The sequence below is a fragment of the Bos indicus x Bos taurus genome, chromosome 2 (genome assembly GCF_003369695.1).
Source record: "Bos indicus x Bos taurus breed Angus x Brahman F1 hybrid chromosome 2, Bos_hybrid_MaternalHap_v2.0, whole genome shotgun sequence".
NCBI classification, from domain to species: domain Eukaryota; kingdom Metazoa; phylum Chordata; class Mammalia; order Artiodactyla; family Bovidae; genus Bos; species Bos indicus x Bos taurus.
The window spans coordinates 126,212,381-126,237,727 of NC_040077.1; the positions used below are offsets into that span (position 1 = coordinate 126,212,381).

The 25,347-nt window shown below is 55.2% G+C and overlaps 1 protein-coding gene across 4 annotated transcripts in view; it reads right to left on the reverse strand.

Annotated features, from left to right (window-relative positions):
* Positions 1 to 296: 296 nt before the first annotated feature.
* RPS6KA1 (ribosomal protein S6 kinase A1) overlaps positions 297 to 25,347 on the reverse strand; it is a 37,967-nt gene continuing 12,916 nt past the window's right edge. For 3 of the 4 annotated variants that reach the window (XM_027519597.1, XM_027519605.1, XM_027519616.1), the window contains 20 exons: positions 23,351 to 23,467; positions 22,994 to 23,075; positions 21,075 to 21,155; positions 20,812 to 20,891; positions 19,075 to 19,181; positions 18,067 to 18,104; positions 17,585 to 17,727; positions 17,099 to 17,169; positions 16,697 to 16,785; positions 15,670 to 15,734; positions 15,306 to 15,408; positions 13,785 to 13,915; positions 12,199 to 12,324; positions 11,591 to 11,680; positions 11,061 to 11,219; positions 3,662 to 3,823; positions 3,357 to 3,433; positions 2,958 to 3,075; positions 1,596 to 1,733; positions 297 to 1,248 (listed from right to left, as the gene is read on the reverse strand). In XM_027519597.1, coding sequence (XP_027375398.1) covers positions 1,126 to 1,248; positions 1,596 to 1,733; positions 2,958 to 3,075; positions 3,357 to 3,433; positions 3,662 to 3,823; positions 11,061 to 11,219; positions 11,591 to 11,680; positions 12,199 to 12,324; positions 13,785 to 13,915; positions 15,306 to 15,408; positions 15,670 to 15,734; positions 16,697 to 16,785; positions 17,099 to 17,169; positions 17,585 to 17,727; positions 18,067 to 18,104; positions 19,075 to 19,181; positions 20,812 to 20,891; positions 21,075 to 21,155; positions 22,994 to 23,075; positions 23,351 to 23,467 — 2,100 coding nt within the window. In that variant the 3' untranslated portion in view covers positions 297 to 1,125. Of the gene's footprint in view, positions 1,249 to 1,595; positions 1,734 to 2,957; positions 3,076 to 3,356; positions 3,434 to 3,661; positions 3,824 to 11,060; positions 11,220 to 11,590; positions 11,681 to 12,198; positions 12,325 to 13,784; positions 13,916 to 15,305; positions 15,409 to 15,669; positions 15,735 to 16,696; positions 16,786 to 17,098; positions 17,170 to 17,584; positions 17,728 to 18,066; positions 18,105 to 19,074; positions 19,182 to 20,811; positions 20,892 to 21,074; positions 21,156 to 22,993; positions 23,076 to 23,350; positions 23,468 to 24,317; positions 24,489 to 25,347 lie in introns of those variants that run through there. The other variant, XM_027519587.1, reaches the window with a different exon arrangement.

Here is a 25,347-nt window from a genome sequence, read left to right on the forward strand (position 1 = left end):
GACATGAGTTTGGGTGGACTCTGGGAGTTGGTGATGGACAGGAGGCCAGGCGTGCTGCGATTCATGGGGTCACAAAGAGTCGGACACGACTGAGCGACTGAACTGACTGATTATCAATACCATAATGGAATCCCTGGCAGAAATGGGGAGAGCCAGTGGGACTCCCACTGCTCCCCAATTGAGCTCCAAGCAGTGGGCTAACTGGCCCGGGCCCAGTACTGATCATGGCCGAAGTCCTCAACACCCAGCAGCAGAGGGCAGGCAAATCCAGGGATGACAAGCAGAGGCGAGCATGCTTCAATTCAACTGTAAGTTTATTAGAAAGGCCATGGACAGATGAACCCTGAGTTACCAGCTGAGGAAGAAATGAAAAAAGCTCCTGCCCCTCTTGGCCCGCCCCACAGGCCTCTCGTGAACTCTGTCCTGTGGCGGACTCCAACAGAAGTCAGCCAGAAAGTGCTTTCTCGATGCTCCTTCAGGGACTGCTCGACCTGTCTGCAGGGGACCCAGGGGTGGATGCTGGTGCCTGGAGCTGGGAGCCACAGGGCCTTTGTCCTCTCCTCTAGCAGAAAATGGTTCCAGACCTCCCCACTGCAGCATAACAGAACAGAAAAGGAGCCAACCGGGATAGAGCAAGTTCTGCGAAACAGCCAAAGGCTCTGGGAGGGGACGCCGGACTGCCTCAGAGGGGTGCTGATGGCTATAGACAGCCAATTGTGGGGGTCCCCCTGGGGGAATCCTGAAGCTGCTCTAAGGGGTCTCAGCCACAGAGCGCCCTTGAGTGACTCAGCGCCCTCCTGGGGCTCCACTGGCTACTTCTGTTCCCAGAAAGGCAAATGGATCTTGTAGAAATCCATGGTGGTTGATGCCATTTTGTCCTTAAAAATAGATAAAGAGTTTGTACAGTGAATCGATTTCAACCAGCAGAGCCTGAGCCGAGAACAGTCCATCCTGGGGAAGGAGAAGGCACTTCTCACACCCTCCCTGGGGTGATCTGGGCTGGCTGCTTCTTGGGCCCCTCGGGGCTCCGCTCCCTCTGGCCCTGGGATTCAGGCCTGCTTCTTCTGGGAAGCACGCTGCCTCCATCCAGCTAGCACCGCCCTGCGGCCTGGATGCTCGGGCCCCTCACAGGGTGGTGGACGGCAGCTTCCTCACCCGCCGCTGGGCCAGGATAGACGACTCGATGGGCTTCAGCTGAGGGGTGGGCTTGGAGCTGTTGAGTGCTGAGTAGGTAGCTGCCATGGCTCCCTGGGAGACAAGGGGAACTCAGTTCACAAGGGTGGGAGGTACATGTGCTCCAAGGCCAAGCCAGCCCCTCCCAGGGTTCTACAGCCCACCCGGTCCCCTGTTAATCCTGCCTTGGTCATTCTTCATGGTCATCAGTCCTGCCTCCTCCCTCAGACTTCAGAGGGCAGGAGCTGTGCCCACCCCCAAAGGACTGGGGGCCATGAGTGCAGTGTCAACACCCCGGCCTGTCAGACGGGGGCTCCCTGGGGAGAGACACACGTGGCATCTCCTGGCTCTACCACCCTGAGTCCTTGCCCACGGAACCCTGGCTTGGGCCCCTGCGGCCTGGCAGCCTAGGGTGGTGGTACCTTCACAAGCTGCAGGTCCTGATGTGACAGCTGGCTCTGCGGAAGCTTGTCTTTCTGGGTGATCCACGGGTGCTGCAGGACCTGCTTGGCTGTGAGGCGCTGGTGGGGGTCCACGTGCAGCATCTTGGACACCAGGTCCTGGGGGAGAGCAGGCAAGGGGTTGGTGGGAGAGGCTAGCAGAGGAGCAGAGTGCTGGGCCTGGCTGATGGGGAATGGCTAAGGCAGCCGTTTCCTGCAATGTCCTGCCTGGACCCTTGCATTAGCCCCTGCAATCCATTCTCCACGCTGCTCCAGGGCCTGCTTGAGTGGCACATGCCCTTTTTGGGGATTTCTTCCTGGAAGGCCCTTTCTTTCCTCTTTCACCGTCTAGAAGCCACGTAGGAAGGTGGGAAGAACCGAAGGCTGGGCTGGGAAGGATCAAAACCTGACTCTGCTGCTCATCGACTGCATATCCGGGGCAAGTTACTTTGACTCTCTGAGCCTCAGCTTCCCCTCCGAGAAACAGGATAGCAAAAGTACCCAAATCATAAGGTCAATCAGAGAAGGCAATGGCACCCCACTCCAGTACTCTGACCCGAAAAATCCCATGGATGTAGGAGCCTGGTGGGCTGCAGTCCATGGGGTCGTGAAGAGTCGGACAAGACTGAGCGACTTCACTTTCACTTTTCACTTTCATGCATTGGAGAAGGAAATGGCAACCCACTCCAGTATTCTTGCCTGGAGAATCCCAGGGACGGGGGAGCCTGGTGAGCTGCTGTCTGTGGGGTTGCACAGAGTCGGACACAACTGAAGCAACTTAGCAGCAGCAGCAGCAGCAGCATAAGGTCAATGCGAGGGGGTACTGTTCACTAAGGACTCAACCCAGCATCTGACACAGAGGTTCCCACCACTGGGACCTGTTGTTTAGTACTGAAAGCACAAATGTTCCCTCCTCTGAGAAGGCCTGTCTGCCTGTTGGCCCGTAGCTCTGCCTGGGTCTCCACTGCCTATACCTCTGACCAGGAGGACCTGCCTCTCTGTCCCCTTGTGTGCAAGCCTGTCTGACCCCTCACACTAAGTTCCCACGAGGTAGGGGCCGTGACGATGCAGCCCTCTGTCCTGCTTCAGGGCCCAGAACACAGGAAGGGCCAGTGAACGATCACCAAGTTGTTCAAACAATACACAAGATAGAGGGCGGGGGAGGGGACAGCAGTCTGCCTGGGAATCTTCCACTTGGAGAAATACAGCAACAGAGGTTTGTGGGATGTTCCACTTGGAGAAATGAGGCTGCCAGTCACCTGTCCGTGAAATGCCGAAAAGCCCTAGGATGGGACCCTGCCTCCCCAGCTTTGAGTGAGCACGGTCCAGGCCTTACAGACTCACCTTGGCTGTGTCTGAAACTGTGTTCCAGTTTCCCCCACTGAGAGTAAACTTGCCACTGCCGATCCGGGTCAGGATTTCCTCTGGTGTGTCACTGGGTCCATTGGCAAATGGAGTGTATCTGGAGGAAAGTCCACCCGGTGTGGGTATAGCCTCTGGCCTCCATCCGGGCGGCTGGGGTGGCGAGGGGGCACTGTGTCTCCCCCTTCGGAGTGGGTGCCCCCAAAGGTGGCACTTTCTCCCCAAGGTGGAGCTCCCAAAGGCAGTACCACGCCCCTGTCTCCAGCCCTTCCTGAAGCAGGGATGAGTCTTTCCCATCAGACAAGCACCACCCCAGCCTGTACACTAGGGCTGGAGGAAGGGGCAGGGGGCAGATGGGGTGCAGGCCAGAGGGGCACTCACCCCGCCAGCATGGTGTACAGCAGAATGCCCAGGCTCCAAATGTCGCAGCCTTCATCATAGCCCTGGCGCTTCAGGACCTGGCAGGAAGGTGGGCAGGGGAGAGTGGTCGGGCTGAGGGGCATATGCCTGCCTGCTACTCCCCAAAACGCAGGACGAGGGTCCCAGGCGTGGGCTGATCCTGCCTTGGTCCCTGGACCAAGGCCACACAGACCGGAGTCCTGGACAGCGTGGGGCCTCTGGAAGGGACACAAGGCCCCCGTGCCAGCCCCCCTCACTCTCGTAGCTGAGGAGGCCGGGCCACTCACCTCGGGTGCCACGAAGTTGGCGGTGTAGCAAGGTGTCATGAGGAGCCCGTTCTCAGCCCGCAGCTGCTTGGCAAAGCCAAAGTCACAGATGCGCAGGCACTCGGGGTTCCCAGACTCGTCCACGTACAGGATGTTGCTGGGCTTGAGGTCCCTGTGCACGACCTGGGGGCAGAGGGTCCGGGTCAGTTCTCCATGTGGGCAGGCTGCCGGGGGCCCAGGTCCACTGCCAGGGCTGGGAGAGTCAGAAGATGGGCCCAGAGAGGGGGCAGAAGGACCCAGAATCTGAAAGGGGGGAAGGGGCTGCCAGGGGGCCTTGCTGCTGGCATTATCAACCTGAACCCTCTCGGTCAATGTCTGTGTGCGTGGACGTGCTCAGTTGTGTCCGACTTTGCAACCCCATGGACTGTAGCCCGTCAGGTTCCTCTGTCCATGGAATTTTCCAGGCAAGAATCCTGGAGTGGGTTGCCATTTCCTACCCAAGGGGGTCCTTTTTGACTCAGAGATCAAACCCAGGTCTCTTGTGCCTCCTGCGTTGGCAGGCGGGTTCTTTACCACTGAGCCACTTGGCAGCTCTAACTTCACCGTCCACAGTGAACTCCTCAAATCTGCGTGCCACACGTGTGTGTATATACACGCGTGCTAAGTCGCTCCAGTCGTGTGACTCTTTGAGAGTCGTGACTCTTTGAGAACCCATGGACTGTAGCCCACTAGACTCCTCTGTCCACTGGATTCTCTAGGCATGAATACTGGAGTGGGTGCCATGCCGTCCTCCAAGGGATCTTCCCAACTCAGGGATCAAACAAACCCATGTCTCCTTATGTCTCCTGCATTGGCAGGCGGGGTCTTTACTACTAGCACCACCTGGGAAGGGGGGACCACACATGTGACCTAATGGCAACTCCACTCTTCCCACTGCATGGGTCAAAATCCTAAAGAGTCATTCTTAATTCCTCTTTTTTTCTCATATTCCTCAATCAATCCATCACCAAACACAGCTGGCTCTACCATTAAAATATATCCAGGGACTTCCCTGGATAGTGGTCCAGTGGTTAAGACTTTGTGCTCCCAATGCAGCAGGCCAGGTTTGATCCCTGGTCAGGGAACAAGATCCCACACACCATAGCTAAAGATCTGGAGTGCCGCAACTAAGACCTGGTACGGTCAAATAAATAAATGTTTTTTAAAAAATGTCCAGAGCCCAGGCACTTCTCAGCCCCTCTACTGGCAGCATGTGGATCCCAGCCATTATCATTCCTCCCCTGGATTACGACAACAACCTCCTAACCGGTCTCCCTGCTTCTGTCTCATTTCCTATGGCCTGTTCTAAACAGAGCAGCCAGAGTGATCCTGTTAAATGTAAGTCAGATCATGTCACCTCCAAGGGTTCCCCTCTTAGGAAGAAAAGTCTTTACGATGGCCTGGTGGCCTCACCTCCTCTCTCCCCGACTGCCCACCATATCGCTGGCACCCTGGTCCTCTAGCACTCCTTTCCTTGCTCAGCTGGCTTTGGCCACGCCAGCCTCTTTGTTCTTCCCTCAGCGTGCTAAGCACACTCCTGCCCCAGGGCCTTTGCATGTGCTGTTCCCTTTTTCTGGAATACTCTCCTCTTAGGCATCTGCCTGGCTCATTCTCTTATTTCTTTCAGGTTTCGGCTGAAATGCCACCTTACCAATAAGGGCTTCCCTGGACTACTCCATATAAAATATAAAATGCCACCTGGTCCATTCCATACAAAATAGCAACCACAGAGCAGTACTCCTTAGTCTCCTCACCCTGCTTTAGCTTTACCCACAGCATTTACCACTGCTGGAGATTTACTTCATCGTCTTCAGAACCCACCCACTGGAATGTAAGCTCCATGAGTGTTTTGCTCACTGCTGCATCCCAGCATTAAGAACAGTTCCCAGCACACAGTAGGTACTCAATAAATACCTGCTGGAGAAATGGACAAACGACACTGCTGAGGCCTTAAGCACGTGACTCTCCCCTGGCCCCACGTGCTCGTGTGTAACCGGAGGAGGCTGACACATTCCACTTGCTTTCCATCCACAGCCTCTCCCTCTGCATGGTTCCATTCAGAGTCACTAACTCTCACCTAATTATTGACAACTCTCAGATCTCCGACATTAACCCAGAACTTTCCTGAGTCCAGGATCACACAGCTGCTGACCAGATGGCAACCACTGAATGTCCCCTAGCCCCTCAAGCCCAATAATCCCAGACTAAACTCATTTTCACCTTCCTTCTCCCATGAGCTCACGTACCTCCCTGAGAGCTGTGAAAAACCTTCATTGGCTCCCTACTACTTCGGGATAAAGCCTGAAGTCCCCATCCTGGTGTGGAGAGCCAAGCTGCCCTTTCTAGCCTCACTGTCCACCACATCCCTCCAGTGCCTGGAGCCCAGGTCAGAGAGGGGTCCTTCAACCACGATCAGCCATATCTCTCTGTGGAATGCCTGCTCACCCCCAGGACCCAGCACAGGGACTCGCACACAGCAAGCGCTACGTGAACTCTGTGCCATGAATGAATGAATCACACCTCCGAAACACAAGAGACCTTGCACGTTAGATCGGCTGAATCTCACCGGTTAGTTGGCTTTATGAGAGAATTCCTGCATGGTCCCTGTGGAGCCAGGCCAACAGGCTCCAGAGGCAGCTGCTGCTCACTCCAGCTGACAATCACTACGCACCACCTCGGGCCCAGGTTTCAAAAGCAGCCAAATTACCAAACCAAGAAAATACCTGCATTGCGCAGGCCAAACACAGCCACTGAGTCAGTCTGTGGCTCCAGTGGAGCTGTGATTTCAGTCAGGAGGCAGACGGGCTGCAGTGTGAATCCTGGCTCTACCAGCAGCAGCTGTGTGACCATGATGTGTCACTCAACCTCGCCAGCCTTTGGTTTTCTCACCTGTAAAACGGGGCTGATAAGAGTGCTTGGCCCCCAGCGTTACAGGAAGGCGCATACGAGTTATGTACCAGGAGTATGCAGCACAGGGCCTGGAAAATGACAGCTGCTGCCATAGTAACCCCAGCACTTCCTGGGTGAACCCACCATCATGCTGGATATCAAGATACAGCTAGTGCTTGTTAAGAAGCCCTTAAAAATTAGAGGACAAGAAGGGCAAGAAAATGAGGCCACAGATGTTGTCCAAAGCAGCAGCCAACTGTATGCAAGGAAGAAGCACGGACCTAAAGCCAGTTTAGCTATGAGACTTTTACTTAAGGTCCCAGAGCCTCAGTTTCCTCACCTATAAAATGGATGACCTAATACTCACACCTTCTTCATAGATTTGTTCAAACAGCTAAGTGAGTAGATGTGTAAAGTACTTAGAAGCTGTCCGGCCTGTGGAAAGTGCTCGGAGATGCCAGTGGCAGCAAAGTGCCCTGTCATCGCCAGCATCATCGGAAGATGCATTAGGGCACCTGTGACCAGCCACACACACAGATAAAGGCTGAAGTTCTTCTATATAAGTCGTCCGGTTAAACAGAGAAGTCAAAGTGCGAAGCACGACTGAGTTCTCAGACAGGCTGTTCTCGGCACCCTGGGGCCCTGAGGGAAGCTAGAGACTTGAAAGGGCTCCACATATTAAACAAAGAACTCTTGCAAAATAAGATGAAGAAAAGCAGACAACCCAATTTCATTTAATGGACGAAAGACTTCAACCGACTTTCCATAAAAGAGGCTGTCCAAATGGCAATAAACCACTGAAGAGGTGCTCAACTTCATCAGTCATCCGGAAAACCGAAGTTAAAAGCACTATGGGATACCACTCCTCATCTCTTAGAGTGGCTATAATTAAAAAGATGGAAAATGCCAAGTGTTGGCAAGTAACAGAACTCTCACACACTTCTGGAGAGGATAAATATGTAAAACAACTTCGGAAACCCGCCAACCTCTACTAAAGATGAGCATATCCTGCACTATGACCCAGCAATCGCACTGCCGTGTTCACACCCAGGTTATAGTGGACGAGTGTTCACGAGAGACAAGTGCAAGAAGGTCACGGCAGCGTTACTTGTCATAGTCAAAAAACTGGTAACAGAGACTTGCCTGGTGGTCCGCTGGCTAAGACTCCAAGCTCCCAATGCAGGGGGCTCTGAACGCAGTTCAGGCTCTTGTCAGGGAACTAGATCACACGAGCCAAAACTAAAGAGCCCGCCTCCTGCAACCAAGACCCAGAGCAGACAAAAGAGAAGAATCCTGAATATCATCCAAACCTTACTTTATCAGCTTTGTGAAGCAATATGCCGAAGGGACCAGCATCACTACCAACCCCTTTGTTCTTGAATACCTTCTTTAAAAAATTAAATAAGTAAACTACTAACAATCCATGTCCATTAACAGTAGAAAGGATAGTTAAACTGTATTCACACAGTAGACATCACAGAGCAATGAGACTGAGGGAACTGAAGCAACACAGCATCACCGGTGACTCTCAGAGAGAGTGCTGAGTGGCTGAAGTCAGATACGAAAGAGCACATGGATGTCAAATTAGAAGTCAGCTTAGAATGGTTATCCTTGAGGAGGGAGAGTGGAAGGGGCTCGAGGGGGTTGGGGGGAACTAGAAATCCTTCAGCTCCCACTCTAGAAAGCCCTTCCCTGAGGAGTTCCCTGGTGGTCCAGTGGTTAGGACTCCCAGTTTTCATTGCCGAGGGTGTGGGTTCAATTCCTGGTCGGGGAACTAAGCTGAGAGGCACAGCCCTGTCTGCTCTGGGTGCTGGTTACATGGGTGTATTCACTTTTTGAAGACTTATTGAATTGTGCATGATGACCTGTTTATGTGATATTTCAATATGAAGATAACATTAAAACAAATAGGAGGGTCCAGAACTGGTGACTCCCTTCTCATTCCTCAGCTGTTATGAGATTTCCGGCTTCTGGACCACAGATGCTGCCGAAGTGTAAACAGCTCGAGAATCTCCCTCCAAACACCTCTATGAGGGCTTCCAATTTCCTCCTCATCTTCCCCTAGTATTTGGAAAGGGCCAGAAACTTTAGAGGCAGCTGGTAAAGAATCTGCCTGCAACACGGGAGACCTGGGTTTGATTCCTAGGTTGGGAAGATCCCCTGGAGAAGGGAAAGGCTACCCACTCCAGTATTCTGGCATGGAGAAACTTTAGGGCCCATAGGTTCCAAAATCCCAAAGATGTCCTTTGGGAAAGAAATAATATTCTCCCATGACACCTCTACAGAGTGAACGTCTGCACTTGGAGCTCACCTACCCCTCATAGAGAGGCTCACTACTTTTGGAAGCAGCTCCCACTCTAAAAAGCCCTTCCCTGGTTAATTTCCTGGTGGTCCAGTGGTTAGGACCCTGAGCTTTCACAGCTGAGGGTGCAGGTTCCCTTGTTGAGGGAACGAATGTACTATAAGCTCTGAGGCACAGCAGTCCCTGCTCTGAGCTTTAGGTGGCCTGCTGGAAACTCACCACTTCAGCTCTATCTTCTAAACCTTCTTCGGGTAATGCTAGCTAGTACTCACGTGAGACCAAAACAGGAAAAGGAAGCCTGTGTACTGTCTGACCTGACATATTTCCATATCAGTCTGTTTGCACTGGTCATTTCAAAACACAAAACCACTTCAAACACGACCACGCAGTAACCAAACTAGACCTCTGGTGATAAGGTAAAGTTCTTTTTCACAAAAGAATCCCCCTAATAAGTTAGACAGAATTACACATTGTTATTTTTGCAAATTCTAATGAAATGATTGATTCAGGGAAATGTCACGAAAGGCTGAAACCATTGCATGAAAGGTTGGTGACGATCTCCATGATACACCTCACACCCACCCACCGCCCGACACCCGTTCACCCGTCCCCAGACCCGTTCAGTCATCCCCTGATGACTAACAGGGGCAATGAGACACTGGCTCCTGGACACGACGCTGTGCAAAGGTCACTGCACCTCCCATGGAGTGACTTTTGACTCCTTGCTCCCCAAAAGAAGTTGAAGTGAAATCTAGTTAAGACTTTGGAGCACCTTGCAGTTTACAGGAAACATAGGCAATAGAGAAACAATGAAAATGATGCCACAAGGAGGCAAACACATCCAGAATGCGGGACCGGGACTCCCCTGGTGGTCCAGCGGTTAAGACTCTGTGCTGCCAATGTAGGGTTACAGATTCAGTCCCTGGTTGGGGAACTAAAATCCCATATGTTCTGCAGTGAGGCCAAATAAATAAGTAAATAATGTGGGACATTCCACAGAACTGCTCTCTTCAACAAGTCAGTGGCATCTGAAAGGGAGGTTTTACTATGGAGGTGATGGATGTACACATTTAATGAAACTCATCAACTTGTACGCTTAAAATCTACTGTAGGCAAATTTTATCTCAGTTTTATAAGAGACTTAAGGGGTACGATAAGTGAATGAAAGGTATGAACCTTGCAGAGCTTGTGAATCCAATAAACAAATTGCAGACATTTTTGACATTCGAGTCAGTTCTAATGAGGTGGATGAATCTGAAGTAAGTCAGAAAAAGAAACAAAAATACAGTATATTAACGCATACATATGGAATTTAGAAAGATGGTAACAGCAATCCTACATGAAAGGCAGCAAAAGAGACTCAGATGTAAAGAACAGACTTTTGGACTCTGGGAGAAGGCAAGGGTGGGATGATTTGAGAGAATAGCACTGAAACATGTATATTACCACATGTAAAATAGATGAGCAGTACAAGTTCAATGCATGAAGCAGGGCACTCAAAGCCAGGGCTCTGAGAACCCAGAGGGATGGGGTGGGGAGGGAGGTGGGAGGGGGGTTCAGGATGGGGAGACACATGTGTACTTGTGGCTGATCTTGTCAATGGACAGCAAAAACCACAATATTGTAAAGAAATTAGCCAGTGTTTCCAGCAGCATTTCCTCTTACATCCACTTCCTCTTGTCCTGACAGCTGAACCCGCAGCCAGATTCCTCCCTGAAGCCTTGAAGCTCCCAGTGATCTTGCTGTTTCCTAACTCAAAACCACTCTGCATCTGTAGCGCCCCACCCAAATTTCTCAAACACTCTGGCTCCCTTCTTCCCAGGCTGTGTGACCTCAGGCAAGTGAGCTCACATCTCTGAGCCTCGGCTTCCATAACCATAAAGTGAGGCTAAGACCAGCATCTACCTAATAGAGTTGCTGTGAAAATCAGTTGAGATAACCAAGAAGGAACGCAGCATGATGCCTGCCTAGGTCCTGAATAAACGTTCCTTTTCACAATGTGGCCTCATCCTCCTTTCCTTCCTTACCTCCATCCACCTGCCCACTCACCCAGCTCGGGTCTCCCCTCTGTCTGGCTGGTGGAAGACTGCCATTGTCTGGGCCAGTCATGGTCCATGCACTCTGCTGATGGTAAGACCCCAGGCCGCCCCCTGCCCCAGGCCCACTCGGTGCCCCCTACTCAAGACTTACCCCCTGGGAGTGCAGGTACTCCACGGTCTTGCTGATGGTGTGCAGGACGAAGCTGGCCTCGCGTTCCGAGAAGAACTTCTGCCGCAGGATCTTATCCAGCAGCTCCCCTCCCCGCATCAGCTCTGTCACCAGGTACACGTGCTTGCCGTCATCGTACACCTGCCAGAGACCGCACCGTCAAGCCCCTCCCCTCGACGCCAGGCCTGGGCTCCTCGGTCTCCCGCTTGCAGGGCCAGGGAGCCACGACCTGAGCCTTGGGCCTGGGTTCTGCTCTGTGTCTCATCACCCTGGCAGGGCTTTCACCCGGGCCCCTGAGCAGGATGCTGGCTCTGTCCTGAGGGCAAGAATGCTCTCAGAGAATGCCAGCATCACCCAGGGAGGGCACCTGGTGCAGCCAGACTAGAGGTGCCTCAGTGGACCTCCCATCTGTGAGCAGAGGAGGATCAGAAATCAAAGGAATGGCCACCCTGAGACCCATCCGAGAATCGAGGGCCCGTGTCCCCACCCCACCCTCAAGGACCCCCACTCACATCTTTCAGAGTGATGATGTTGGGGTGCTGCCCGTACCGCAGAAGAATTTCAATCTCTTCCGAGGGGTCTCGCTTGCTCTTGTCGATGACCTGAGGAAAGGGGGTGCACGTGGCGGTGTTGGGGGATCAACTCCAGAGTCCTGACCTGCTACAGAGCCCCGTGCTGCAGGGCGTGGAGTCTCAGCCGCACTCATTTCACCCGACCTGCCACAGAGCCCCACACTGCAGGGAGTGGAGTCTCAGCTGCACACCTTTCACCCGACCTGCCACAGAGCCCCACGCTGCAGGGCGTGGAGTCTCAGCCACATACCTTTCACCCGACCTGCCACAGAGCCCCATGCTGCAGGGCGTGGAGTCTCAGCTGCACGCCTTTCACCTGACCTGCCACAGAGTCCCACGCTGCAGGGCGTGGAGTCTCAGCCGCACGCCTTTCACCCGACCTGCCACAGAGCCCCACGCTGCAGGGCGTGGAGTCTCAGCCGCACGCCTTTCACCCATCCACAGAGCTTCCAGCACTATCCCTCCCCGACCAGAGGGCCAGGGCTACATCACCCACCATCTCCACCCCAGCCGAGCATCCTTGGCCTGGACAAGGTCATGAGGCTCACCTTGACAGCATACTCCATGTTGGTGGCTTTGTGGACACAGCGCTTGCACTCAGAGTAGGAGCCCACACCAATCGTCTCTTTTACCACGTAGCCATCGCTAAAAACCAGGTTCTTCCCATGTAATTGCTGCAGGAGACCAAGAGGTGGGACTGATTATGTGCTCTAGAATGTAAAGTCATCTCCCAGAGCCCCAGGCCTTGGGCCCCTGGAGGTGGCACTGGGCAAGAAGGAAGCCTGGTGCGCTGCAGTCATTGGGGTCACAAAGAATCGGACACCACTTAGTGACTGAACAACAATAGGAAGCCTGGGGTAGAAGGCCTCGGGCAAGAACCTGCCCCTCTCCGGGCCTGTTTTCTACACTATATGATGGGCACACTTGCTGGCTCCTGGGCGCCTGGCTGCAGTTTGTGGTCAGTGGGTGCTGAAGCAGGCAGGTAAGGAGCCATAACACACACGTGGAACAGCTGGAGGCTCTGAGAACCCAGGCAGGCCTGCGAGGGGCATGGGAGCCCTGAGCCAGGTCCCAGCTCTCCACTTCCTGGGGCTGTTGGCAGGTTGTTTCCCTTTTCTGGGAGACACAGCCCACCTTGTGGGATGTCTCGAGGCTCTAAGACATTAACTGTATCAAATGCTTTGTGATGCTGAGTGTGTAGCAGGAGCCCTTTTCACCAGGTGACCACACAGCCCACACGGCCCTGCTTCACATCTGCTGTCCTCACATCCAGTCTGGTTTAACACTTGTCTGGGACCAAGATATCCCAGTTGGATAATAAATCACATAAGTCACCCTAACTTTACGCATAACTTTGTGTTATGTAACTCACATAATCCTTGAAACAACCCTCGGGGAAAGGTTCTATCCTCACCCCCATTTACAGATGAGGAAACTGAGGCACGAGGAAGTGTCCCCTCCACAATCCCTGACCTTGGAAGCTCTGACCCAGGCAGTGAGCTCCAAAGTCTCCATTCTTGCCTCTCAACTCTAAATTTCCCATGGAGTTCGGCGAGTAGGCAAGTGGGAGACAGTGGGAAGAGATCCGAGTGCCCGCCCAACCTGTCAGGGCCAGCCACCAGCCAGCGCCACCAACCTGGGTGTGCCCCGGCCCTCCAACATTCTGGCTCTGTGTCAAGAAACTCATAACCTGGACAAGGGAAGGGCTACCTACTCCAGTATTCTTGCCTGGAAGCGTCCATGGACAGAGCAGCCTGGCAGGCTACAGTCCATGGGGTCTCAGAGAGTCAGACAAGACTAAGCAACTGAACACACACGCACACGGGACTTATTAGGACCAAGCGTGTGTGAAAGGAAAGCAGATGGCGATTCTTGAAAAATTCAAATTTCAGAATATTTTTAAAATAAAGTTTCAAGGTACTAAAAAAAAAAAAAGAAACTCATAAGCACGCTGCCTTCCCTGTTTTACAAGTGGGGAAACTGAGGCTCAAGGAGGTTGCGGCGCAGTGGGCTCCCCGGTGGCAGCAGGGTCTGAACCCAAGTCTGTCCGCGTTCAGTGCCTGTGTTCTCAGCTCTTCCACCTCGCGGCTTCCAAGAAGAAAGGGACAGCTGAGAAGTTTCTCCCGCCCCTCACCTGTACCACCGCGTGCAGGGGCGCCTGTGTGGCCCGAGGCTTGCCGTCGTCCTCCATTAGGCCGGTGGCCACGAAACTGAAGCCGCGGAACAGCTGATGGGCACCGGCACTGGGAGGGATGCCTGGGGAGTCTGCAGAGGCAGGAGCGGGGTGTGAACCAGAGGAGGCACCCTTGACCCGAGGTAGCCCAGAAAGCTGGCTGGGATGGGAGCCTGGGCAGGACCTCTCATCACCGGCTTTAGCCCGTCTGCCCATGTGTGTTCAGACCAGTCCAGCCCTGTCATGCAAGAAACAGCAAAAACCCTCACATCCACCACCCGCCCAGGCCAGGGCACTTTATCCCTTCCTGGAGGCCTTCTTGTGTCTGGTCTGCCCCTTTAGGTCCATCTTCTCTGCAGCAGCCAGATGGAGGGTTCCGATCACAAGTCTGTGCCCTGTCTGTACCCTTTCTCTGCCCTTGGGATAGCCCAGGCAATGAGATGCTTGTGATCTTAGCCTCCTTTCGCCCCACTCCACAGCTCAGCCACGCCCAGCTTCTCAGATCCTTAGAGGAGACTCTAAGCCATTGTACATGCTGTTCCTGCTAACTAGACAACCATTCCTTGTCCATCCTTTGAGGCTCAGCTCACACACTGTCCTCTGAGAAACCTGGCCTCACGCTGCTCCTCCAGCCCGTTGCCCCTGCTAAGCTGCACTTGCTGAGCTGCCCAGAGCTGACTTTGTGTCTCTCCCACTGCAGCCTGAGCCATATGAAGGCAGGGCCTGGGTCTGTCCTGTGCACAGTCAGTCCCCACATGGCTGGCACACTAACGGACCTGGTACATACTTGTCAGATAAATAAAGATGCGACGGGCTGCTCGGGGAAGTGACAAGTTCCCCGACATCAGAGACGTACAAGCACCCCTCTGCTAAAACCTGTCCCTCTAGGAGGCCTTTCAGAACACTCCTCCCCAGTATGTGGCCAAAACATTAGGATTTACCAAGTTCCCTCTCAGAAGCCCCCTCCTTGGCTTCTATCTGTAATCCCATGGACTGAGTGGGTCTGTGGCTAAGTCCGTGTTCCAGATGCGTCACCGAAGCCCAGTTGTCAGAGCAGCCAAAGCCGATTCCCACGCTAGCCCCTGACCTCTGGGCACCGTCACCCCTGCTCTGCCAGACCGTGCACCTCGCGCATTTGCCAGGTCAGATTCTTCACCCCTGACGTGAGTGGGAGCCTGATGTGTCTGGTCTTTCCAGTGGGCTGAAGGTGCCCGGGGCCAAGGGTCCTGACTTTTCTATTGTGGCCCACTCACCCACTCACTCCCACCCCCTTGCCCAGGCACAAAGAAGCCCATAGAGCCCCAGAGTGGGACAGCCAGGCTGAATGAGACGGGGACAAAGAGTCAGAGACTCCCCGCCTGTCTGCCCACACACCTGGGCCTGCCTCAGCCCTCAGGGCCCCTGTGCCCCAAAGAGGCCCCGACTCCCCACTTCCCTCCTGGGGAAGGGAAAGCCCAGGACAAAGTCAGACGAGGGACGCACCCTTGGGTGTGCGGGACGTGAACTCAGTGTCAAAGTAGAAGGTGTCATCGGGTTGCGCCACGGCCGGCTTGAAGGGTGGCTTGATCTCACGCCGGTACAGCTTCTGCAAGGTGGAGTGGGCGCCCTGGTTACCTTGGCACCCCCACAGCCCATCAGCAGCCCCATGCAGGAGGAGGAGTTAATGGCCTGGACGGAGCACAGGCTATGCAGACAGGGCATAACTGCTCGCCCTCGGGAGGCCGGCCCGTGCCCCCAAGGCCACGCTGTCACCTCTGCTTCACGTCGGAGGCTCGAGTCAGCAGAGGCCCCCTCCCACCACAGCCGAAGCCCTGCCTGGGGCCCCAGGGTGGATAGACTCACTCACATTCCAGTCAATGGTGGAGTAGAAGACATGCCGCTTGATTTCCTCTGCCCCATCAGGGCCGGAGCCTGCAAGAGCCCAGATGAGGGGCCTGCCCCAGGGCCTTCCGACCCCAGACAGCCGCCCTGTCCTCCGAGTGGCCGCGCCTCACTGGGGTCTGGGACCAGAGGCTGGGCTCACACCACCCCAAGTCCAGCTACCATCCCGAGGCCTACAGACCACTCAGCATTTTCCACTTTCTGGAGCCTCTTGATGATTGGGCTCCCATGTACTGATGGGAGAAGGAGGGTCCAGAGAAGAGAAGCTAGACAACTTGTCAAAGGCCAAAGTCAGGACAGGTCAAACCTGTCCTGAGATTTGCAGGGGGTCCCCACCTCCCCCAGCTCCGCACCAACTTAGGCCTCATCTCTGCTGCTCTTAGCCCATCGCCCTTGTCAGCCACCAGACAGGCTCTCCCTCCTTTCAAGCCCAGACACCTGGATGGCACCTTACGAAGCTGGTCAAGGTCCAGGTGAACCCGGGAGCCAAGGAGCCAACACATACTGATCAGCTACTACAGGCACGTTCATGTGAGTTCATTTAATCCACGAAGCTCGAGATCATTGTCCCTGGTGGAGACAAGGACCTCGGGCTCTGGGGGGAGACGTCAACTGCTTTGGGTCACTCTGCTCACAAACAGCACTCATCCGACCACAGTATCTGTGGAGGGACCACCGCGTGCCAGCAGTGGGGTCCCGAGCCCCTGGCGCCCGAACTCGTGCCCCTTCTCCTGAGCCAGCAGCCTTGGCGGAGGAGCCGTGCCGGCCTCTGTCCTCATCCCCAGGGGGAGTGGAGATGACTCAGTTCCTGCTTTCCCCCAGACACAGGTCACCCCCCCGCCCCACACTCCACACATGGGGCCAGAAGGCAGGGTGGCCGCCGGCATTGTCTGCCCACACAAAGGACAACGGCCCCTTTCAGCCCCAGATGTGGCCCCGTGGCCTAGGCCACAGCTGTACCCGCTCCCCTCCCCTGGGCTGGGGCCACTTACCGAGCCGGTTGGCAGGATTCCGCTTGAACAGGGCCCTCAGGAGGCTCTGGGCTTCCGTGCTTAGAAACTGGGGCATGCCCAGCTTTGCCCTGCAATGGCCCCCGGGTCTCGTCAGGGTTGAGCCCCGCCCCGGAGGCCCCATCTCACCTCCCGCCTCTGTCCACATCTCATTTCCAGCTCAGTCCAGACAAGCCGTCCACTAGCTTCCCTCCCAGAGACTCAGGATTCTCCACCCACAGGCCCCGTGGGTGAAAAGGGAGCCCTAGCAAAAGCATAGCACTCGAACCAGAGGAGTGTCTCGTTCTTGGAGAATCTGAGGATAGGTGTGGGGTGATACTCTGGCCCCCAAACGAGGCCAAGAAAGGAGACACCTGGAGGTGTCAGAGAGAGGCTGGAGCTTACTTCAGAATCAGGGTCATAGTCTCCTTCCGGTCCTTCCCCTGGAAGGGCAGGGAGCCCGTCAGCATCTCAAACTGCAGGGAACAAGGGTCCGTTCAGGCTCTGCTCCCGCCCCTCAGGCCCCCCACCTCCTCCCACCCGGGCCAGCCACTCAGCCCCCTGCCCAGGAGGTCCACCTGGATCAAGAACTGTGTGTGTCCCTCCCCTCTCCATCAATCAGACCACCAGGAGCAGAACTAGGGGCCTGAGGTTGGGGAGAGGCCCAGTACGGGGCGGGAGGCACCCCAGGTGGGGCCAAGCCCGGAATCCTTCCAAGGAAGGAAACTGCAGCTCGGAGGAGTGTGAGGCCAGCTTAGCTATGAGAGGACAAGAGAAGAGCCTTAGAGACCAGAAACCACCCTCCCTTGCCCCCATGCCCCACAGATGGGGAAACTGAGGCCCAATGCCTGGGCTGGTTGCTGGATGCTTTACCCCTGCCTGGGCACTCACCATCAACACCCCATAGGACCACCAGTCTGCACTGTGGGTATGGCCCTGGCGGTTGACAACCTCAGGGGCCATGTACTCCACTGTCCCGCAGAAGGAATAGGCCTTCTTCTCATGGTCGATGGCCTCCTTGCTCAAACCGAAGTCTGTGACAAGGAGCGCAAGTGGACACACCTTCAGGACCCCCTACCTTCCTCGCTGCCACCCCTGCACACCCATGCCCTCCTGCCCAGAGGCCTGAGGGCATCACCGCCATGGTACTCAGGAGGAAGGTGAGGCCCAGGGGGGTGAGATGGTCTGCTCAGCATTACACAGTGGGGACCTGGGATGCAAACCCACGTCATGCCAGGCCTGGACTTTTGACCACTTCTAAGTGCCTGGCACAGCCTCTCAGGACACGCGGATACCCTAGCACTCAGCCCAGGTCCCTCTAGAGCCCACCCTTCCCTCCCCTGAAACCGGAGGGGCAGGCGCCCTCCACTCACCAGTGAGTTTGATGTGGCCTTCCTCATCCAGAAGGATGCTGCAATGGAGAGAAGGGTTCAGGGCCCCTCAGTCGTGGGCCTTTGGTGGGGTCAGGTGACGCCACGGGTCTGTAGGGGCTGGGCTCAGCCCAGGGAAGCTGGTCCACCAGGTCCGGCTGATGAATGGGTGGGTGGCGCAGGGACTGGGGGTGCTGCACAGGTGTGTTGCCTACCTTTCTGCTAATTCTTGAAACAACTGTGTGAGGTAGATACTCACATGGCCCCGTTTTAATGATGGGGAAGTTAAGGCCCAGGGAGGTTAAATAACTCCCCCAGTCAGAGAGTTAGGAGGTGGCAGAGATTAGATTTGAATTCAGGTCTGCCTGACTCTGGGCTTCCCTGGTGGCTCAGATGGTAAAGAATCTGCCTGCAATGCAGGAGACCCAGGTTCGATCCCTGGGTCAGGAACATCCCCTGGAAAAAGGAATGGCTACCTACTCCAGTGATCTTGCCTGGAGAATTCCACGGACAGAAGAATCTGGTGGGCTACAGTCCAAGTGGTTGCAAAGAGTTGGACATGACTGAGTGACTTAACACTTTCACTTTTCACTTTCTGCCTTACTCGAAAGCTACATCCCACTCCACGTAAGCACCTGCCCCTGGCTCCCAAGTTACCACTTGAGGATATTTAGATGTTAAGGAAGATTCTACAGAGGGTCATATCAAGGAAGGACCTTTAATAGTGGCATCTCAGATGTCACACTGGATTAGCAAAAAAGGTAGGCAACGCCCAGGCACAGAGGTACCTGGTGCTTGGTGATGGCAGCCCTAGTGATGAGGCAGCCCCCAGGCGAGCCTACTGCTGCCACCACTCTGCTCCACCCGCCAGTTCTTGGGGCAACCCAAGAGAGGGGGACTTTCTCAGGGGGAGTCACCCCACCCCCTCAGACTGGCTCTGCTCTAGAAGAGGCCCCTGGGGCCTGCCTCTGCACACCCTAGGGAGCTGGGCAGAGCTGGGCCTTCACTCACTTCTCAGGCTTCAGGTCTCTGTAAATGATGCCTAGACTGTGCAGGTGATCCAGGCCCAAAGCCAGCTCGGCCAGGTAAAACTTCACATCCTCCTCCGTGAACATAACCTGCAACGGGCGGGAGGTACTTCAGCCGGGATCGCCCCTTTCTCAGGAGCTGGGGCACTGGGCACTCAGCAGCTTCCCAGTCCCCCTCAGAGATTCCATACCCCCTTCTCTTTATGAAGGGGTTTAAAGAATAAAGTGACTAATATCCAAGTCACTCATGGTAGCGTTGAAAGGCAAGTAGGGAAAGGCTGGAGACAGCCCAAGGGTCAAGCAGTAAACTAAACTGTCTCCTTCCCACATCACGGAGTGCTCTGCCAGCCATGAGGGGTTCCTAGGTGGTTCAGTGATGAAGAGTCTGCCTGCCAAGCAGGAGACACGGGTTCAAGATCTGGGTCGGGAAGATCCCCTGGAGGAGGGCATGGCAACCCATTCCAGTATTCTTGCCTGGAAACTCCCATGGACAGAGGATGCTGGCAGGCTACAGTCCATGGGGTTGCAAAAGAGTCAGCCATGACTTGGCAACTGAACAACAATGCAGCCATAAACTAGAACAAGGATCCCTCCATATGACGGATGGCTACAGATCCATCTCCAAGGTATAAGTGCCAAGTTACCCCAAAACACACTGTCATGAAGAAAGCAAAGTACAGTATATGTAGAATGGTGTTTTGTATGTAAGAAAGTAGGGGTCAGGATTCAGATCATACGTTGGATTGGTTTGTATTTTTTTCCCAAAGAAACATGGGAAATTTAGATAAGAAAAATGTTTACCTAGAGGAGGGAGTCGAGAGGGCTGGGGTGGGAGGAAGACTTCTCAATGGATATTTTTCTTCTCAGTCATGTATTATCTATTTGATCATTCAAACAGCATTTTAAACATTTAAAAACTTTGGTTCTCTTCTAAAATTTAATTTGTATTACTGGTCCCATTTTTATATCTGGCTCAAATTCTTATATGTGAGTTCAAAAGCCTTTTGGTTAACAGCACATAATCCTAAAGAATCCAGCTTTCCAGGTGGATTTGAGCTTCTCCAAATCCTCATAACCCTGCCCAGGGAAGCCCTGAAAAAAATGGAAGTGAAGGGGTTTCCCTGGTGGCCCAGTGGTTAAGAATCCACCTTGTGATGTTAGGGGCACGGATTTGATCCCTGGTCTGGGAAGATCCCACATGTCTTGGAGCAACTAAATCTGTGCACCGCAACTGCTAAGGCCAAGCTCTAGAGGCCACAAGCTACAACTCCTGAGGCCAATTCACCCCAGAGCCCATGCTCCACCATGAGAGAAGCCACTGCAATGAGAAACCCAAGCACTGCAATGAGTCCCAGCCCCCACATGCTGCAACTAGGGAAAGCCTGCATGCAGTAATAAAGACCCACCACAGCCAAAAAAATAAATAAAAACTCTCAAATAAATAAATCTTAAAAAAAAAAAAAAGAAGAAGCAAGGAGGTGAAGAGGTGAGAGCCACTCTTGGGTTCCTGGAATCAGGGCAGGATCACATCCTGGGCCTGATTCTCCTCAACCATCTCAGGGAACTCTCAGAATTTCAGCCAGGGAATGGGCTCTGTCCCAGGGTGGGTCAGGGAATGCTGGGCAGGCCTGGCGAGTCCCAGGTGGAGGCCTCACTTTCGCGCCAGCCCCATCCGGGGCCCTGGCAGTGGGGTGTCCGGGTGTCCCGGGCGTCAGCTCACCTCTTTAGAGAGCCGGGTGAAGAGGTCCCCGCCGCGCAGGAAGTCCAGGATAAGGTAGAGCTTGCCCTCAGTCTGGAAGGCTGGGGAGACGGGAAAAGGCCATGGGGGAGCCAGCTGCGCCCTGGGCCTTGTCCCTCTGCCCCTCAGCTCCCTTGGTCTGCCAGGCGGCAAATGGGGCAGTATATAGGGGAGGCAACAGCCCCCCGACAAGGGCAAAGGCCGGCAGGTGGGGTGGGAGGTCAGGGAGGGTCTGTGGTCTTTACCGTAGTGCAGCTTCACCACAAACGGGTGGTTTACGTCAGCCAGGATGTCTCTCTCCATTTTGGTCCGAACGCGGTCACGCACTGGTCAAAGGAAGAAGAGGCTTACCAAAGGTCTGGCCGCCCAGCACAGCACCGCCCCCAGCCTTGGCTAAGAAGGGCTCTCTTTTCTACTTGTTCCTCATGTCTCTCGGCAGTGCCCAAGACTGGCCCTTGGTGCCCTGCCCACCTCTCTAGCCCTGTCGCTAGCTGTGTCCCGAGGGGCCATTCAATCCAGCCAGCCTAAGCAACCTGTTCCTTGTGTGCCCCCAGCCTCTGCCCCTGTGGCTCCCCCTGGGATGCCTTCATCAGCCCCTTCTCCGTCTGGCATAAAAATCTCCAATTCCCAGACTTCCCTGGTGGTCCGGTGGTTAAGACTCTGCACTTCCACTAGAGTGGGCATGGGTTCGATCCCTGGTTGGGGAAGTTCCACATGCCATGCGGTGTGGCCAAAAAAAGCAAGAAAAAAGTCCCTGATTATAGCTGAGGGTAGACTCCCTGGGCATGAATTTCAGACTCATAGGTCTGAGCAGGCACCTCACCCTTTTTTTTTTTAAGAATAAAAGTCCCTAGGCTGTTCTGATCGTCAGCCAGTTCTCCTCTGACTCAGTTCAGGCATCCTCTCCTCCAGGAAACTTTCCTTAACCTGCCAGGCTGAGCTGGAGCCCTCTGGACTCTTGTAGCGCTCTATGTCCCCCTTCAGAGCACCTTTCACCCTCTAATTTTCTTGCTTCACTCACCCGACAAGGCCAGGACCATGCTGGATTAACTACCCTCATCACTGCTTCCCAAATACATCTAGCATTTTCAAACTATCAAATGACCCTACATTTCTGTTCAGGCATAGTTCCTCCCTCCTGGGGTGTCTTTCCTCTATGTTTTCAGTCTGGAGAGAAGGCCTAACTCACCCTCTAAAGGCACAGCTCACCTGGCTACTCCCATGGGAGCCTCTCCCCTGTGAGGCTGAAACCCAAATTCTCCTGGGTCCCAGCACCAACTGCACCAGCCTGTGGGGTCCCGCACCCCCTCCCCTGTCCCAGCCTGGGAGCCCTTCAGAGCATCTTTCTCCTTCCATCATCCTTCCTGGGGAAGGATTCCCATTCCTACCAGGCTGGTCTTAGAGCACCACAGCTAAGTCACCCCACAGCCAGCCCACTGTGGCCACAGGAACCCAAGGCCAGTACCTCCTATTCTGCCCCCACCATCCTAGCCGGGGCCCACTCCTCCTGGTCAGCAGGACCAGCCTGGTCCCCAGGCTGACCAAGGAGTCACTGTCCAGTCCAAAGCCCACTCGCAACCACCCTCACACCCTCTGTAAGTCTGGGAATTCTAGACGTGGGCTCAGCTCCTTTCTGAACCTCTCCATCCATTTCTGGGGCCCTGCCTTGACTCACCCTCTCCAACCCGCCCAACTGCCTCGTTCCCTGGGTTCCCTCCTCTCCTCTCACGCTCTCCCCAACTCTGAGAGGTCTCCCTCAGACTCTTCAAGCATCATGAAGCAATTCTGCTAACAGAATGCCTCGGCCTAACCAAGCTGATGCCTGATATCTGAAGCCCTTGCCCCGCCCGCCCCCGCAACACACTGCACTCACCCCTGCCTCCTGCCAGACGCCCTTCAGCTACAGACACTGGCACTTGGCTTAGGGGGGTGGGAAGGGGTTAGTTCCCGAAGTCTTTTCTTCTGAATGGATCCTGTCTTTGCCATTGGGGCAGTGGGAGAGAAGGAGGGGCTGAGAATAGGCCTGTTTCTGTATCTTCAGACCGGGTATTCCTGGTGAGATAGCTGTCTCTCCCATCAGACCCTAGGCCCCTAAGAGCTGGGTGTCATCTGCCCTCTATTTCTGCCCAGCCTGAGGCTCTGCGGGGAGGCACCCCCCACTCACCTTTCAGCGTTGCCTTCTTTAGTACCTTCATGGCGTACAAGTGTCCACTGTCAGGTCGGGTGACCTTTCGTACCAGGAAGACCTTAGACGGCATCGGGGTGGGGGTGGTGAGGGGGAAGCAGAAGAGAAGATGGGCAGGGGGCTGACCCTGCCAGCTCGCATGCCCCAGGCTGACCTCCAGCTTCCCTAAGCACCAGCTTGCCCTTGTGTTGCCCCTGGGTACCACAGTGACCTCTCTCCTCCTCCCCTCAGACCCATCAACCCTTGCGCTCTGATCCTTTGAGCTCCAAGGCGGTCCTCCCACCCCCACTGTGACATGACCAGTGCTGCCCTCCCAGCTGTGGGCTCGGGACTCACTTTGCCAAAGGATCCTTGGCCCAGGACCTTGAGGAGCTCAAAATGGGATGGGTCGGCCTTCTCCGAGCCAGCCTTGACATGGTGTGTGATGGAGATCTCCTTGAGAACGCCCTCATCCTGATGGAGGAACAGAGCTGGTGAGCATGGTGGGTCCCATCCAGGTCAGCAAAGGGCACGGCCCCCCATCCTGAGATCCTACTCCCGCCAGATCTCAGCAGACAGGGTCCTGCAGGTCCAACCAGCCAGCTACCCTGGAAGACGAGGCCTCCCAATTCATGCATATCAAAACCCAGGGAGGGCCAAACCACCAAGGAGCCGGGTCAGGCGAGCTCGTATCGTTCCTGCTGCTCCAGCCTGGTCAGGCCCAGAGGGGTGCCCAGGCACGGCCGGGCTGAGCCAATGCCAGGCTCTGGCTGAGGCCTACAGACCTGCCCCAAGTCCTCCCTGGAGGCTCCCCTCCCGCAGCTACAAAGGTTTTGGTTTTGCCACAATAGGAAGTCGAGTTTGCTCATGTACTGGGAAGGCACAGCTGGGTTTTGTTTCTGGCCAAGATGGAAGATGGGCTCTCTCTGGTAGAAGGACAAGGCTAAGATACACAAGAACACAAAGTCGCCACTTCAGACTCCCCCTAGCATCCCAGTAAGTGTCAGCCTGAGGTTGAGGGAGTAAGACTGGGACTCTCTGCACCACCCTCTGACACTTCCTTCACACAAGTCTACTAGAAACTCCTGCCAGGTCCCAGATGTTCTAGAACCCCTCTGCTCTCCCTCCAATCTGTTGATGCCACCCTGGAGCCCGGAAGTGCCTCCTCACTCTCCCAGGAAGCAAGGCTGGACAGGGTCTAGTCACCCAGGAGGGTCAGGCATGGGCAAGGAGAACCCAGAGCCAGCTGTTTCCAAACTGGTTACCAGGGCACCTGTTCCAGGGGCCACCGTCAGGCCAGGCCCAGACAGCTGGGCACACTCACCGAGTCCTGCCTGGGGCCAGGGCCAGGGGCAGGCAGGGAGGTCTGGCTGATCCTGGGCCGCTGCTTCCTGGGCAGCCAGGGGAGCAGGGCCCAGAGCCGCAGACGGGGCGGCTTGGGATCCTGCTCCATGCGCCCGGCTGGGCCGAGGCACCATGGCAGGAGCAGGCAGCGTCCGGGGCTGCTGCGGAGGTGGCCAGGCCCAAGGCGGATGTGCAGGGTGAAGGCGGGGGCTGGGCCAGCCCAGGGCCGCCAATCACTCAGGGCCTGTGGTTTCCCAGCTCCCTTACCACCTCCCTTCCTCTCTCTCCCCCACCCTCCCCATCGCCGGAGGGCTGCCCTCTGGCCCTCCTCCCCATCCTCCCTGTGGGCCTGCAGAGGGAAAGCCCCATATGCCAAGCCAGCTGCTGAGGAGGAGACAGGTGCCCAACAGGCAGACACAGGGACCAGACATGTTCAGGCAGATGAGGAGGGACACCCAACAGGCAGAGGCAGGCTCCCTACAGGTGAAGACAGATGAAGGCGCACATCCAACAGATGGGTAGGAGAGTCCCCGTGCCCAGCAGGCTGGGATGCACAGGGCCATGCACCCAACAGGAAGGAGGTGGGAAGAATACACATCCGATGGGCAGAGACAGATGGGAACATGTACCCAACATACGGAGGAGGCAGGAAGGGACTCATACCCAACAGGCAGAAGTGGACAAGGACTCATATCTACCATGGAGAGGCAGATGGGGGACACACATTCCAACAGGCAAAGATAGATGGTAACATGTACCCAACAGGCAGAGACAGATGGGGATCCAACAGGCAGAGGCAGATGGGGGCTTGTATCCAACAGGTGGAGACAGATGGGGAATGTACTCAACAGGCAGAGACAGAAGGGACACGACCCAACAGGCACCCAGCTATGTGACATGGACCCAACAGGTAAAGACAGGCATTCATGGAGTGGAGACAGACAGGAACTCAACAGCAGAAGCAAGTGGGCAGCAGTCAGAGGCAGCCAGCGTCAGTGAGGCCCAAGGAG